Source organism: Sparus aurata, chromosome 21, assembly GCF_900880675.1.
Source record: "Sparus aurata chromosome 21, fSpaAur1.1, whole genome shotgun sequence".
NCBI classification, from domain to species: Eukaryota; Metazoa; Chordata; class Actinopteri; order Spariformes; family Sparidae; genus Sparus; species Sparus aurata.
In genome coordinates this window covers 34,766,848-34,784,605 of record NC_044207.1, presented here as the reverse complement: position 1 = coordinate 34,784,605, position 17,758 = coordinate 34,766,848, and the positions used below count along the sequence as shown (strand labels likewise).

Sequence of the window (17,758 nt, the reverse complement as noted above, 5' to 3'; positions counted from 1 at the left end):
CTGCTATATAATTGTTTTAAATCTCATAGAACCTTAAAGGAATTTTATACTGGATCTTTTTTAGCAGTTAATTGGGTACATCAAGCTAAAACTGATGCCTTCTTATACAGCAGTTTCTCTTCGTGTGCACTGATTTGATCAGCTGAGCAAATCAGTGCACAAGTTTATGAGGTCCATCTAACACTAAAGCAGTCTGACACAACAGTCCTGAAACAAACCCTCCGTTCATGAAGGTTATGAACTTTCTGTTGAAGCTGTTTCAGACTCATTTTCTATCAAATTAAGATCAGTGATGGTAGACAGAATAACAGAAACACCTCTCTAATGCTGGAGACTTGAGAAAAGTTCATTGATGTTATTTAAGCGCTGCCCCTTCTTTAACTGTTTTTGGAAACAAAGTGTAAATATGAATTTTAATACATGCTGATTGAAATTAAGAATACAGTTTATTGACTTACCACGTTCAGCACATTTGCTGGCCATAGCTGGTTTGTGGAGAGAAGAGCTGGTGTGCAGCTGAAGTAGAGACGTAAAGTTAAAACTGTCTGCAACAACAGCTCTCTATATGAGGACTTCGTGCAACAAACTACACCTATAAAACACAGCTGACGTCACACTGAACACCAGATCTTAACTTCTGCTGCAGTGGATCATAGATTGAATCTAAATGTGTTTTCGATCCCTTTCTTTAATTTCCAAAGTCTATGATCCTGAGCCTTTCTTACTGTCTCGTGATTTGATGGCTTGTGATTTACATTTCTGGTGTTTTACAGAATATATTACAATGTTTTCAACGTGGTTTTTCACAATAATATAAAAGTGTATAAAAGACAGTTTAGTTTAGATTTTAAACTCAGAATTAACATAAGGTTTTCTCTTGGCTCTAATCTTCCGTCTATAAAAAACATAATGGGGATAATAAAAATAGTGCTGACAGACAAAGACTATACCCTCCTTATTGGTTCACTTTGATATTTCTTTCCCCACTAAGTTTGAACTTCCTCATGTTCATGACCTCATATATGGTTTTATTGTCATCATTATATTATATATTTATCATGTGCTCAGTTCTAAAGGTGAAATCTAAACAGTAAATTAGCTCACCCCTCCCATCAGCATTCACAAGAAATGCCACCTGTTCTTTTGAACTGCAACAATACAGTGCACATAGAGTGCAGCCAGCCATCTGAACTCACAGCATGACGTTACATAAACATGTGTGCTGCAAACACAGTCAGATTATAACTGTAATGCGTCTATGGCATCAGAGTGGTGTAATAAAGAAAGACTTGAAAATCAGATGCTATCATTTAATCTTTATTAAAGAATACATGCTTGTCTTACAGGATCTGTGACAGAGACTGTGGAGGTTCACAAGGAGCCACAACAGTTTGATGAATCTGCTCAGCCGAGCATCTCAAAGTCAGAATTCATGATGAAGGCTGTAATGGGAAGAAATCAACTGAGTTTGTGTGTCACAGAGGAAAACTATTGAGACCAAGAGTGTGACTGACCTCAGTTGAACTTTGTATCTTAGATATGCAACTGCTTGTTTTTACCATATAAGGACTATTTTCATATCACACATTAACATGTACATAATATGCTGAGCTGAAGGCAAATGTAAAGGACACCACAGTAAGAAGGTGTTCAGTGGTTGATAGAGGGACTGACCCACTCAGTCTGTATTTTAAGAGGTGGTGGGAACCACATCCAGCACTGGACTGCTCACTGACATAACAGGTGATTTCCTGGTGGGCAGATACACCATGGGGCCAATATAATCTTAATCGAGTATAATTTTGAAAAGCTGACGTATATTGTTATCATGACTGGCCCTTTAAGCAGGAGCAATGAACCAACGGTTCTATCATGACACTCAAATGGCTCAATCACATGTTTTGCTCAGGGATGAGACAGGTTCACACAACAATAAAAAGAACTAGATTTAATTCACAAAAACTAAGTCAAGTCTTTCCTCAGTGTGAGGCAAACAAGTCTCAGGTCCTCAAATTTGTGATTCGAGTCTGACTCAAGTCCCCACCTGTATGGTTTGACCTTCAGCAGGGCTTTTAAATAAAACAGGCAGGCTTGAGGAGCGGTCCACCGTTACTCTCCTGCCTGTTAGGTCGCACTTGGGGATCGACACTTTTTGTCTGCCATAATGGCAGTGGGCAGGAGCTGCTACTGCTAACGTGAGTTGTTCAAAAAGTTATTTTTAGTAAACTCTGTGTACACAAGGAATGTTCACAGTGCTCGTGTTCATGTGTAGAGACCCTGGTGATACTACGAGCAAAGTTTCATGTTGTGTCGAGTCTTCTTACTGTTTTAAAAATAGAGATTTTGATGCTTGGGCCAGAGTGCCCCTGCATCCCACTGAAAATTAGCTTGCCCAGAATGAAACTACGGTAAATCTTGAAAGTGCCTCTTTCGTCGTAATTATGCGTTTACATGAAGGTTTGACACATATTCAATCACAAATAAAGCCCTGGTTGCTTTTTGGCGAGAGTTTCACTGTAAGCACATGGGTCTCGTGCTGGTTGGAGGGAGAATTAATGCAAATTTTGGTCCAATCTTCTTGAATTGCTGATTTTCACAGTCCATTTTTGTTTTACCAGTGAAATTGGAAGACACCATTTTAGATCTGATCACTATGCAAACTGCTCCAAATACGAAAGTGAAAGTTAAAATTGCGATAACCCACTAATTTATTTTATTTTTAATGTGTGACAAATATGTGTGGAGAACGTGAGCAGCATACAGGTGGGACACAGGAACTATTGTGCCCCAGGTTGTTTCAGGGGATCTTTTGCCGTACCGAACGGTTAACATGTGTCTTCACTGCTGCTGATCTTTATCTGTATTTTACAGACATCTCTTGTGTTACTTCAGTACCAATCCTGGGACACGTAACATGAACACAGAACATTTATAAATGATTCTGCAGAGTAACCTCACTAAACATTGAAGGTGGTGTCATTTCCTGTGTGGAGGAAATATTTTCTAATGTTGTGAACAGGTGGTGAACACAAATCAAACCATTCTTCATTCAAACTGAATATTTGATCTAAATATCATATTTATTCATGTACATATAAAAACATGGAAATGTAAGTGAGACATATAAAAACACTGTCACATGGTGTTGCTATAGTAACCTGAATCATCTCAGAACATTTTGTTCTCAAGTTGAACAGTGGAGTTGATTTTAGTCTTCAGTCTCATTTCTTTCAGCTTCCTGTCTGTGTTTGTTAGGTTGACCTCTCTCAGTTTGCTCGACTGTAACAAACAGGAAAACTCATCAGTAATAACTGACTGTAAATAATGACATCACAGCTCAGCGTCTGTGTTTAAACCCTTTATTTGACAGTTGTTTGTGCTGTGAAAATGCTGACAGGAACAGACTAAAGCTCCTGATTTAGTTCCTGAGTCGAGCTCCTGGAGCTCCTCACTTCTTGGACTATTTGATCAAAAAGCTCTTTGAGGTTCTGAACATGAACAAGAATCTGTTTGCATGAACGAGCTCCTCCAACCAGAGAGTGTAACAGACACACCCTCAGTGACATGAACCACTGAGGCGTCAGAAAACACTCACATGTGTTGTTGTGGAGGACGCTGACTAAGAAGCCTTTTGTTAGTTTTCTATGAGGACTTGTTGGCTCTCATCTACACCAAGTGTGAACTGTAAAGTGAAACTGTGATGGCGGAAATCACCATAAATAAAGTCCATGAACGTGAGCTCCAGGTGGGGGGTCACTGTTGGTCTCTGGGCTCAGTTCAACTTTGTGTGGGTGGAGGGCTCAGTGGAAAAAAGGCTTCCAGACAACAAGAGAAAAGACAAAGCAGTCCAGAGAGGGAGAGGAGTTGATGAGTGTGTACAGCAGCAGATATGAATCTGTTCTCAGTGGTTATTAGGACTCATAAAAAACTGTTGAGAGCCAACCAGCACTTCCTTTCCTGCAGCAGACGGGCTGTGTGGGTTTCTGCTCTGCAGCCTCCTCACCGTTAGCTGCACTTTTTCACATGAACAACACAATGACAGTTACAACAGTTACAGCGCTCAGTACTCACTGTCTCAGCTTCCATCTGTCTTATTCACCTGGGAGACAAACCTGGGAGCTGAGAAGCTGAAATAAAAGATGTGTTGATACTGTTTGATTGATTCTGTAAAGGTGACAGTTTACTGACAGTTTCTGCAGCCTGACACCAACTTGGAAGGCGACTGATGAAGGTGCTGTGTGATCATTTTATAGCAGTTGTAGCTTGAAAGCAGCTCGCTCTGCTGTTTGTTCATGTGTGTAAACAACAGTGTCATCAGCGTAGAGTTTGACATCCACACTGACACAATTATAAAAGGGGCTCAGCACTGAACCTGGTGGCACAGCCACACCTACTGACTTGTATATAATAGCTATATGTTTCTGTTTGCTTCTCTTTCTTTAGCTTTGTTGTCCTTGTTTAGCTGTATGCTAATATTCACATCTTCCTCTACATTTGTTCTTGCTGCTGTGTGAAAGTATATTGAGAGCTAATTACAACCAGAGTCAAATGACTTGTAGGCGTCAACATACATGGTCCATGAAGTTGATTCTGTTTCTGATGATTTGCTCTGAAGACAAACTGAAATCCATGAAAACAAGACTGTTTCTAAAACACACACTGTGATTTTTCACTTTATTGAGAATGTTACACTGAAAGAATTGAACAAAGCTGCCACACTCTGCATGATGTATGAAAAAGAAAGACAAGAAGAGAAAAATACTAAAACAATCAAATATCTAGCAGACAGCTAATGATTCAGCTTCATGTTCTATTATTATACAAGTCACAATTCAAAGTGGAAATAAACTAGAGGATGAAAATAACACTATAGCACAGAATTTATACTCAGTCACTGCAGATATATATGTGTATATATGTATTTATATATGTAGGATGACTGAATCTAACCTGTGCATCAAAAGATACATTTTACAACCAACCACAAAACATGAACATTGACATTTGTGAGTGCTGATCAAAGTGATCAATGAGACGAACTGATGAGATTTGATGGTGAGAAAAGGCGAGCAGAAAACAGTCAGTCAGCATGTGAGCAGTTGGTGGACGGTCCCTTGTTTCAGAGGATCCTCAGCAGAGAGAGTCCACAGCAGTACACCAGACTCTTCACTATCAGCACTGTGTAGAGCACACAGAGCAGCTTCACCCTGCACTGAGACTGGAAGGACACTGACACACACACACACACACACACACACACACACACAGACAGACAGAGTAAAGTTTTCATCAGAATGGTGCTCTGGTAAGTGATTGTCTTTGTACATGAAGAACTCATCTGCTTCAGGCTGCGTTTTGCTGGATGTGGTGGTGATGCTTCTGCTTGTTGTTTGAACTGCAGCTGTATTCAAACATACAGTACATCCAGACTGTTACACCACTGCATGAAGTCTGTTGTGTCACTCTACTTCATATAAAGTAGGCACTACATTTAATCTGACTAAGACCTGTTTTTATTAGTAACAAGGTTTAACTGTGACATTCAGTAATAATAATAATAACAATAATAATAATAATGATGATAATAATGACAACATAGCAGTGGATAAGAGACGTAACGGTTTCCACCACAGTATTGTATCTGTTTTTAATGCCGTGCCGTCCGAGGCCTGAACATCACGGCCCTCCAATTTTGGTTTACTTCCTTGTCCCTTGCGTACAGAGATTTATTTACATTCTGTGAATCTTTTAATGGTTTTATGTAGACAAAGAACACAGTAAAATATTTAACAGAACTCACCTGCTTCGGGCTGTGTTACGATGGAGGTAGGTGGTGCGCTGGATGTGATGCTGCTGCTTGTTGTTTGAACTGCAGCTGTATTCAAACATACAGTACATCCAGACTGTTACACCACTGCATGAAGTCTGTTGTGTCATTCTACTTCATATAAAGTAGGCACTGTACAAATAAGCTTCATTTTCATTTAATCTAAGTCCTGTTTTTAATTAGTAACAAGGTTTAACTTTGACATTTAGTCATAATAATAATAATAATAACAATAATAATAATAAAGACAATAATAATGACAACATAGCAGTGGATCAGAGACGTGACGATTTCCGGCACAGTATTGTATCTGTTTTTAATGCCGTGCCGTCTGAGGCCTGAACATCACGGCCCTCCAATTTTGGTTTTCTTCCTTGTCCGTTGCGTACAGAGATGGCCCTCCACTGTGCCCCCCTCGAGAATTATTTACATTCTGTGAATCTTTTAATGGTTTTACGCAGACAAAGAACACAGTAAAATATTTAACAGAACTCACCTGCTTCGGGCTGAGTTACGATGGAGGTAGGTGGTGCGCTGGATGTGATGCTGCTGCTTGTTGTTTGAACTGCAGCTATATTCAAACATACAGTAAATCCAGACTGTTACACCACTGCATGAAGTCTGTTGTGTCATTCTACTTCATATAAAGCAGGCACTGTACAAATAAGCTTCATTTAATCTGACTAAGATCTGTTTTTAATTAGTAACAAGGTTTAACTGTGACATTCAGTGATAATAAAAACAACAACAGTAAAAATAATAATAACACAGCAGTGTATCAGAGACCACATTATTCTAAATTATCTGATGCTTCAGGTGTAGATGCAGATTAGAAGGTTCTTCTCCAGCAGCTTCTGCAACACTTTCCTGAGGTTATCTGGACAGTTATAGAGTCGATTAGCCTGAATATTACTGTACAACAGAAACATGTAGCTGCAGCAGACAGAGAAGGACAAACAACTGCTGCAGCCTGCACACTACTACTTACAGCAGTGGGTCAACATGACACATTATTACCTACTTGTGCTTATGCATTAGGAAAGTAAAAGAGGTTGTACTTAAATTAAATAGTTACACATGCCCGACAATGTGTCTAATTATTAGTCAGTGAATGTCAAACACTCTAGTTACTCAGACCAGATAAGTTAACAGGTTTGACATTCAGATGATTCATAAACATCCTCAGCAGCTAACAAAGCTTTATTATCAGGCCTGTCACTCTCTCTCTGACCTGAGATCCACATCAGTAACCCGTCCTCCAATTTCAATGTGCAGCACAGTCAGTGCTCACATAACACGGCAACCCAAGTGCAGGTCGGAGTCATGGCCAGGTCAGAAGATTATTTTTCTTTCTTCAGCACAACACACTCATTACCTTGTTCTGCTTGGGCCTCCACTGTGCCCCCCTCGTGCTGGACGGAGCAGCGGTATTTATACGTGTCGAGAGCGTCCCGATCAAGAGGCAAGATGGTGGTGGTACATTCCGACTCACTGAGCTTCAGCTGCTCTCCCTCAGCAGGGAGCAACTCCACCTTATTTTCCTTTCGTCTTTTCCAGGAGAAGCGGACCAGAGGAGGAAACATGTCTGAGGCCACACACAGCAGGGAGCTCCTCCCCTCCAGGTGGGCTCTGGATGCTGCTGGGTACACGCTCACCACGGGCTTCACTACCTGCTCATCTGAAGCTTGACAGCAGCAACAAGCAGCACAGACACACATTGACACAGTCAACAGCAGCTTCCAGCACTGCACTGCATTCAGTGTGATCCTGGAAACTACATGGACTCTGATCACTAAACTACTCATCAATACAGCACAAAGTTCAACACATAGACTGGATTCACCTGCACATCAAACACACTCATCATGTCATGTCATCATATGTTATATGGGGACAAACAACATTATGTGTTCAGCACTTCTTTCTTTCAATGTGCACATTCATCATTATTATGACTCTTACTAATAATAATATAACATCATATTTTCATACAATGGGAAATCTTCATCTGTATCATGATAAAAGACAGATTATAATAAAGGACATATTTACCCTCAAGTTTAATACGCGCTGACGTTTTAATGTTTACAATATCCACCACATATTATATATATTTTTAAACAAAATGCATCTTGAATTTCATGTTGTTCATGAATATTTACACTTAATACACAATTACAAATACATGTCTTCATGTTAGTAATGTGAAAAAATATGTAATTTTATATAGAAGTAGGTAAAACCTTGTTGGTTTAATGATATAAAAGATGATATAATCATGAAAAAGGTATTTGGCAAAATTCAAAACCTTTTTAAATGTTATTTTAATATATATTTTATGATAAATTGTATATTTACCGTCACATAAAATACTTTTAGAAGTTATTACAACATGTCTAACATATTACAGATTTACCAGCGTGTACTTGAACTCAGTTGCTACAGAAAAACAAATCAGTTCATCAATAATATCATAATTGTTTTCTTACTATTTTTACACAATTTATACACAAGTACAATGAAACGTTCAGATATGTTAAATACAAATAATAACTGCTCTGTAATATCAAATGAATAAAGGTGAGAATTGATTGATTCTTTTCAGTAACTTCACATATGATTAAATTAAATCTGATAATATAATATAATATAATGTAATATAATACAATATAATATGATATGATATAATCATTGATAATGAAAACAGTATGTCGTACACAATATTTACCATCATGCGCTGCTAATACATTTACTTGAATTTATCTTTGGCATTATTCTTTTTTGTTTAAATTATATGTTAAATTGTTAATTAATATATTTATCATTATATATGAATTATTTAAAATTCAATCAATAAAAAAACATATTTTCATGTTTCATTGTATATCATACTGCATCATTTTTAAAAATATGTGTTTCATAATTTAGTATAATTTGCATATTTTATATGTATTGTTATTCAGTGTGTGTTTTCATATATACATATATATATAAGACATATGTAACATCATACAAATACATTTGACCACTTATTAATGAATTATTAATGATCCTATAAAACATAAAGTTAAATGTTTATCAAATACATTTACTGACATATATTAAATGATGTTTGATATCATATATGATGTTGCTTTATAAAAACAAGAGATGGTGCTGAATTACTGAGAGGATCAAATACTGTATATTTGTAACATTGTCAATATCAAACTTTTTCTCTATGAATCAGTTTGATCTCCTGCAGAAATAAAGAAGAACTTCAGCTGTGCAGTGAGATTTAAACATCTTTTCAGGAGTTATGAACCTTTTTATGGAACAATAGCTGCACGGCTGCAAGAATTCTCTACTAATTATGAACAAACTAACATGTAAAGCCTGAAGCAGCAGAAACTCATTAAAAACACATTTTACACTTGTTCAATAAAACAACTGAAGGAAAGTGAAGCTTTATTTTTACCTGTTACAACCAGTTTAGTTCCAGAGCCAAAGATGTAGTAGTATCCTCCCACAGTGAGAAAGACTTATACAAAAACCTGTGTGCTGTTGAACGTGTCGGCTGAGGTGAACGAGTCCAAATGATGAAGCAGGATCATGTTTCAGCTCCATGATGTGTTTCTCTAATGTTCATATCAACATGACTGTCTCTTCTTTTATTGTCTTTTTAGACACACTAGCAGTGTTGCTCTGTGGATGCTAATGTCTGTCGCTCCACTACTTTAGTCCACATGGATTGGACCTGGACCAAAGGACGGATGGATGGACTGACATGACATTTTCTACACACATTCTTGGTCCCCAGAGGATGAACTTCATTCATTGACTTTGTTGATTCTGACTTGTTATCTAGCTCCACCAGCAGGTCCACCAGTTCCTGGTCCTCAGTCGGTGGCCCAGTCGACACCTGTTCCTGCTTCCTTGTCTGCAGGTCAGCAGACTGGCTCCAGAGCCGGACCGGCGGTCTTTCCTGATCCCCGTCCAGACCTCCAGCTGCCGGCCTCCTGCTCTGCCTTGCAGCAGTCCTCTGTTCCTGTTCTGCAGCAACCTGTCTGAGCTGAGCTGCAGCTGTCTCCAGTTCCTGTGCTGAATCAGTCTCCTGTGGCTGTGGTTCTGTAACCTCTTGTTTTCCTGACTCTGACAGCTCCACCAGCTCCAGTGGCAGGGGGGCAACTGTTGTGATGATGTTGTGATGATGTCTAAGGTGACTCAGGTAAATGAAGGCATGATATTGTCATGTTGCAGTGAACTATTTGTACAGTTTGGATGAACATTATACAGATGGGTCGACATTCATGGGTTCACCCTCAAGACACCTTTAGATGTAAAGGTAACTACATGTTAATGTGCCTGATAATGTTTTCGTTTCGTTTCATCTTCTTCCGCTTTATCCATGAAGGCCGCGGGTGATGTTACTGCTTTTATACCACCTTTTCAAGGTGGAGCGGGGGTACTGGGGCCAAATCCAGTGACACTATGGGCGAAGGCCAGGGTACTCCCTGGATGAGTAGCCAGCTCATCGCAGGGCCCTTACTGATGGCAGTGGCTGCCACGAAGGTGCCAACTGCACATCAGGAGCAGTGTTGGGGTTCAGCATCTTGCTCAAGGATGCTTCGGCATGTAGCTCAGTCCCGGTGCGGGGAGCCAGGGATTCGAACCAGTGACCCTTACTGATGGTAGTAACTGAGGTCACTAGTCCTCAGCTCTACCCACTGAGCTACAGCCTCCCCTCATAATGTGCAATTAATAAAACTATTTACAGTTCAACTGTTGATGAGATGTAATGCAGTGTTTGGAATGTGCATTTCACTGCCTGTGGGAAGAAATTGTTCTTCAGTCTGCTTGTTTCAGATCTGATGGATCACCCCAGAGGGCAGGGGTGTAAATGTCTCTGAGAGGGGGTGGTGTCGTCCCGATGACATGCTCCGCTTCCTTCACCACCCGCTGCAGGTCCTTCCTGTCCTGTGCTGTGCAGCTGGTGAAACACCGTGCAGCAGCAGGTCAGGAGGATTTCTAACGCTACCCGATACAAGTTGGTCAGCAGGTGTTGAGGGAGGTGAGCGTGCTTTAGCTTCCTGAGGAAGTAAAGTTTCTGTTGGGCCTTCCCCACCTGATGAGAGACGTGTGTGGTCCATGTAACTGCGGCCAAGATGTGAACCCCAATGAACTTAAAGCTCTCTACCTCCTCTCTATGTATGTAGAGGGCAGAGAGCTCTGTGTGTTTAGATTTCCAGAAATCCACAATCAGTTCTTTGGTTTTTCAAGGTGTTCATGTCTAGGTTCTTGTCTGAACACCACTCTGTCAGATGCTGAATCTCCTCCCTGTAGGCTGACTAGATGTTATTTGTTATCAGTCCTACTACGGTCGTGCCATCAGCAAATTTGATGATGGTGTTGGTGGGGTGGATGAGGGAGTCATGCGTGAGGAGGGGGCTGAGGACACATCCCTGTGGTGTGCCAGTGTTCAGGATGACAGAGGATGATGTGGGGCCTCCCATCCTGACGTTTTGTGGTCTGGTGCTAACAAAATCCAGTATCCATGTGCACAGTGAACTGTCTAAACCCCGGTTGCTCAGTTTGAGGGGGATGACCGTGTTGAATGCTGAGCTGAAGTCCACAAACAGCACTCTTACACACATGTTGGGCTGATCCAGGTGTGTAAGAGCTGTGCTGACAGCATTCTCTGTCCACCTGTTACTGGAATATTTCCATTTGATGTTACTTTATGCTTCTACCCAGAGGCAAATACTTTACTTTTTACTTCACTACATTTGTCTGGCAGCTTTAGTTACTTTTAACAGTTCAGATTACAGTTTTTCATCACCTTCCTGTTCAGTGAAAACCATGAATCTCCAGAAGTTGATCAGAGCATCTGGGCCATTTTCAACCAGACTGAAATCTTCCTAAAGGGACACACATGGCTTGATGCTGCAGCTGATTTGATGAGGTGTTCAGAAACCTGACACACTGTTGTGAAAGCTTGTAGAGTTTCGCAACTTTTGACGCACGTAAAGAACACACACTGCTGAAAGCCCCATATTCCTCACTGTCCTGTCTTTCTCCCCGGTGTGCTGGCTCAGCTGTGTTGCTAACAGATACTAATACTGCTAGCTGAAGATGCACTTGATTTTAAAAATGGATTAGTCAGTTTGCAGCATTTTTCAGCGTCAGCCAACAGTGCTCTCTGAGATTTCTCTCTATTTTTCTCCTTGTGTCGATTGATGCCTCGATTTATTTTTTTGCAAGCTTAATCTTAGTCAATTTCCAACTTCCAACTTTCAACAACCACGCAGACGGTCTACTCGATTCAGTCTCGAAATTCCCAGAAGGCATTGCTTAATTTTGCGAACAAATAATCAAATAAAAAAAAGCCGGTAGATTTTTTTTATTTCAAACCATGCACGTTTTTGAACATTTGAATCAGACATTTCGCTACAAAACAATGCAGACTGATATAAAAGTTCATGACTGTAATAGGTAACCATGACTGTGATATTGGACTTGTCTGTGGTATATAAATACTGATTAGATTGCTTCAACAGCTAATATGAAGGAATTGGAGAAATTTTCATCCAGCACAAGAACTTAACTGACGCTTCCAAGTCGGCCTTGATAAACGATCTTTGGGCTGCTTTCTGATTGGTCGGCCGGCTCAAACTGCCCACGATGGCTGGCTGCCCCTCTGGCATCTGCCCAAATTCCAGATTACCAGTCCGTCACTGGCTGGAGGACAGGTTCGTATGGAGCACTAAAACTGTTGTTCAGAGCTGACTAAAGGTAGGAACACACCGGCCCAACCGTTGGACGTCTGAAGCGGTTGGAGAGGCTCGGACGAGGTCGGGAACACATATGTTTGGTGTGTTCAGCTGCGTCGGAAGCTTTCGGAGCCGCGCGGACGTTGTCGGATCCGACTGAGCATGTGGTGTGAGGAGGAGGGCCGTCGGACGTCTGAGCCATTGGATTCTCTGATTGGTTGTGTGCCAGCTGAATGGCCGTTCTGATTGGCGTGCTGGCGAATCAGCGCGGTGTGTGGGAGGGGCGGAATACTGTTTGCGCTTTGTTTTTCTATGTACTCTGTTCCGTCATTCCCCGTTTTCATGTTTTGCAGTACTGGCACGAGACTAGTTGTTATGTCCGTTCTGGACGAATTAATTCTTGTTCGTCTGGTAATGCCTCTCTGCATGTTTAGTATGCAGCTGTTTTTATCGGAAATAGTTAAGTTTCGTTTTGATCGAAAGTAAATAGAGTTGCGGGCACAAACCTCTCGTTTACAACTCACAACACAAGCGCCACCCGCTTATTGCATCTCGCGCAAGCGCAGAACGTACACGCTACTGTGGAGTAGGCAGTACGTCGAAGCGGTGTGTTCAATGCAATTTTTCTGACGAACGGGTCAGACAAGAGGCAACGGAGTGGTCGGAGAGTGGTCGGATAAGGCAGTTGGACGTCTGGGCGGTGTGTGGGGGTCTTTAAGGTATACATTTCCATATAAGCATGAAGAGACGATCCTGTCAATTTTAGGCTGTAAGTTCCAAGGAGTGACATCAGCAACTTTAGATAATGTACAGAAGGAGGCAGGTTAACTTCTCCATCTGCTATTGGATAGATGGACTCTCAATCCACCAAAGTGACCAATTAGAAGAAGTGGGAAGATGCAAGTGAATAGACTTTAAAAATGGCTTGCAGAAGTAGAGGAGGGGGTGGTATTTTGTAGAATCCGAGATCGAAGGCGATAGGATTTCTGATAGAGCAGAGGGCAAAGCATTGGGCAGAACTTTGTCACACATTTGAGAACCCCAGGTAGTGGCTATCCAGTTCAGATGCGGGCATTGAGGTCTGATTAAATAAAGATTGCGCTATCATTGCACCCAGCCTTGCCTCCGCAGAATTCTTTTATCATCAAACTACACACCAACACCTTGATGAGCCCACAAACTACAAGATCCTCCTTTACCAGCGGTCCCACCAGTCCTCTAGAGCTGCTCCACCAGCACCACGGGCCTTCAGGGTCGTCCTGCAGAGCGGCTCCACCAGTCTGGTTGTTTTCCAGCCTCCAGTGTGGCTCCATATGAACCTGTCTGTCTGCTCGCACTCTGACCTTTGCACTCTGCATCACTGTGTATGACCGGAGTCTTCCACAGGGCAGGTGATGTTTTGCTAAAGCTGTTAGCGAGCTAATGGAACATGTGATGCTGATCAAATCTAAACAAAAAACATATTTTAGTACCAGATCCTTTGTTACCAGCCTGGTTTTTCGATTTCTGTTTTGACCTCGAAAAGGGAAAACAACTTGTTTTCCATATTTCCCTTCAAAATCAGAAACCTAAAAATGAAAAATGACTGGTTGACTGATTGTAGGTGCTTTGCAGTGGACACGACTGTGCTGTCAGACACACACCGAGCACTGGAGACAGTTCAGTCTCTGCACACACACTCTGTCTTCTCCAGTCAGCTCATCTGGATCATCGTCACCACCTGTGAATATGGATTTTATGATTTATGAAAGGCTGTAAATAAAGTCAGTGACAGCTCTCACAGAATCGTTTCACTACATATCCTCATTGTGAGTCCTGATCATGATGCAGGCCGAGTTCACTGTAACTACACTTCAATTAATAAATAAATAGGGTTCACCTGTCAAACTTCCATTTTCAAACAATATCTCAGGTTGAGGGATTCAACTGACTGTTACGCATACTTTGAGCACGTGAAGCAGTCAGTGTGATCGAACACACCAGAAAGTTTCTTGTGCGCATGAGAAACGTTTAAGTTTTAGTTTTTCCTCCATGTCTCTTCACGGGCTCCGTACCAAAGTGGTCAGTCAGAGCTGAGGATATTTCACCACAGGACATCTCACTGAACCTCCTGGCTGTAATAAACTCAGAATATTCATATAAAGACATGATGAGGACTTCAGAACTTTGAGATCGCCTCATGACCGGACGTAGCCTAGAAATCACCAGTCAGCTCTGTGGATGTGATCTGGACGACTACGCTGTTGTCAGGATCAGATCAAGTGTTTTGATGGTAAAGAGTTCCTTCAGGTCATTAAAGAAAGGCCTACGGCAAAATCTGAAATGAAGAATAGCTGTTATCATTATTCACAATTTCCATTCATGAGCACAGTATCATGACTGGGGTTCAACAATGGTGTGGACTCAGAAGCATGACTGACACAGAGTTAGGCAAAGTAAAAGTCTTTACTTAGAAACAAGTTTGATACATGGGAGGTCAATCAGCGAAGGCAAACAAATCTGGCAGTGGTAAAGCAGGAACAAGGTCGAGGCAAATGAAGTCTGTGGAGATGAGGGTGGTCGGGGCACGGCTGCAGGAGAGAGAGAGATGGAGAGCGCTCGGGAGAGCAGAGCCAGGTGATTGATTGACAGAGCTGGCACCCAGTTACTCATCATTCACTCCCTTTAAATGCAGCTGGACCTCAGATGGGAGAGGCATGAGAGTCGCCGGACAGGAGGACGAGAGCAGGATGGGAGCAGGAGAGCAGTACAAGACACACGAGCCGCGTTAGATTCCCAAGTCTGCTTGAGTGTGTTTGTGGGCTTAAGTAGCCTAAATAGAAGAGGCTCAAACCCGGTACTGTGTGTGGTTTGTACGAGCAGAACTCACGGTAGCCTGGAAAGGGCTACAGAGTCGTTTTCCGTTTTTAAACTTCAAAATGGAAATCGAAGGGCCGTAAAGTACACGGACCGACATATGTCCAATATTTGTCTTTTAAAATGTCCTAAAGTGAAATGTGATGAAATGTGCTGAAAGGTGTTAAACAGCAAGTGCTGCTGGAAGTGTTTTCATTCAGAGCACATTAGTGTTGTGAGGGACGGATGGACTTTATTCAGCAGCAGGACGTTGGGCTGTAAATATTTGATGATGTTTGATATCATTTTATTGAAATATTCTGAAGTATGTTTGTTGTTTTACTGATTCATCTGGATTATGTTTGAGTTTGTCATTGAATTATTTTCCTCTTTATTTTCTCATTGTGTTTGTGTTTGTCTCCTTTTTCCTCTCTGTGTGAAACAACAATAAACCTGCTGGAATATCTGATGAAAATATAAATAAATAGAATATGAAATAAATCCCTCAGTTCAGTGTGTTTGTGACTGTGGCTGAGATGGAGGTGAAACATGTGAACCTGGGCTGTGGTTTACTGCTCTCTTCCTGTCACAAACACTGTTTGACGTCTGTTCATCTGTTGGTTTTTGTTCAGGCTGCTCGCATCATTTCTCACTGTGGGGATCTCTCTTCCAACAGGAGCAGTAGTAGGTGGCTGAATGAAGGAGTTTAACTTTCTGGATCTCCAACTCACAGCTGTTCTGATTATTAACAGCTGAAAAATCATTTTTCTGAGGATGATTGTACCTGTAACCTATGTTACATCTGTTCTTGTCAATACGAAGAATCCTTATGAATGTTTCTGTGTCTTTCTTCTGGTACCAGTATACATCGCTGCTGGAACACTGGTCAGTTCCTCGACAGCTGAAGGAGACGTCTCCACCAACTCTCCTGGTCAATGTTAAATCCTCCTGAATCAGCTGTGCTGCCATGGCAACCAGCGCTGTAGAGAAGCAGACAGATAGATGAAGGTCAGTGTGACAGTGTTTGTTCCAGGTGGACTTTGTTGGCTCCTGATTGGCTGGAAACACTCACCTGAACACAGACAGCACAGAGCAGCAGCTGGGAGGAAAAGCATTTTGTGCAGTGGTGTTTCCTCTGGTGAACCTGGGGAGAAGTGGCGCTCTGACGCAGCTGAGGCCAAACCAGGACGAGCTGCCAGATCAGACGAGGGCCACGTGGTTTCTAACAGGTCCTCAGAGCTCCCATCAGCCCCTGCGGCTCACAGATAAGGCCGCCGCTGCCGATCGACGGCTCGGCTGAAGCTGCCGTGTGATAGAAATAGAAACCCACATTCATGTGAGCAGCAACACATTCAGGTTGGTGGTGAATTTAGTAGCACAGACTGTTATCTGTTGTTGAACAGCTGTGATGAAAAGACAAAAGGACAAATCCACAAAACTCCTCCACTGTGATTTGAAGCCCTAAACGTCCCCTTACATTTCTGTCATTTCACTGAATCATTTCATTTCTATGAAGAGTAATATAGTAATAATATTTCATACTATAGTTGCTGTATAAAAAGTATTTGAAGTATTTTTAGAAGTAGTACCAACAATAATGCCAGTATTACTCCTCATTTACTGCTGTGTGTTTATTATCCACTAGATGTCACTGTGGGTTTGTTGCCAGTAAAATAAGAGGGCGGAGCGTCATGGTGTCGTCATGGCGACCGTCATCAGCATCACGTGGATGTCCCTGCACTTCCCGTGACTGACCACAGGGTGGTGGTGTTTCTCTGTGATGTTTAATGTCAGCACCAGCAGCAAACACAGAAATCCAGCATGTGATCAGCTTTAGTTTGAAATGTGTCACACAGCCGTGGTGGAAGAGCTGATTTATTGGTGTGACAGCGATCTAACAGCGTAAAGACACATGTAATGTCACACATGTGTTGTCTGCTGAGACAGCTGCAACATGTTGTCATTCTTCCAACAGTGTTTCATGGTGAAAATGATCCAAGTGTTCAGAGTTAGAACACACAGAACAGAACAAACATCCCTTCAGATAATATGAAATGTATCATAACTGTTCCTTCAGCTTCTTAAAGGAACACACTGACATTTGTCTCCTTTGGTTTGACGCTGTTATTCCATTTAAAGCAGATTTCAATCAGGAGAGACGAGTGAATGAAGTAAAGATCATGTTTATGACAGCAGATGATATGTGATCAGTGAGTCTGCTCACAAAGTCTTTGTCACTTTGACTCTACAGGGAGATTTTGTGATGGAGGGGCGTCTGAACAGCAGCAAGAAAAATCCACCAAATAAATAAAAAACAGCCCAAAGTTTCCCCCAAAGAATGCTGACT

The 17,758-nt window shown here is 41.6% G+C and overlaps 1 protein-coding gene across 2 annotated transcripts in view; it reads right to left on the bottom strand.

The window, feature by feature from the left end:
* Positions 1-17,758, bottom strand: part of LOC115573202 (GTPase IMAP family member 9-like) — a 111,960-nt gene that overhangs the window by 6,143 nt on the left and 88,059 nt on the right. The window contains exon 1 of one of the 2 annotated variants that reach the window (XM_030403892.1): positions 459-531. The exons of the other annotated variant lie outside the window; for it this stretch is intronic. Coding sequence (XP_030259752.1) covers positions 459-483 — 25 coding nt within the window. The 5' untranslated portion in view covers positions 484-531. Of the gene's footprint in view, positions 1-458; positions 532-17,758 lie in introns of those variants that run through there. 2 annotated transcript variants of the gene reach the window in all.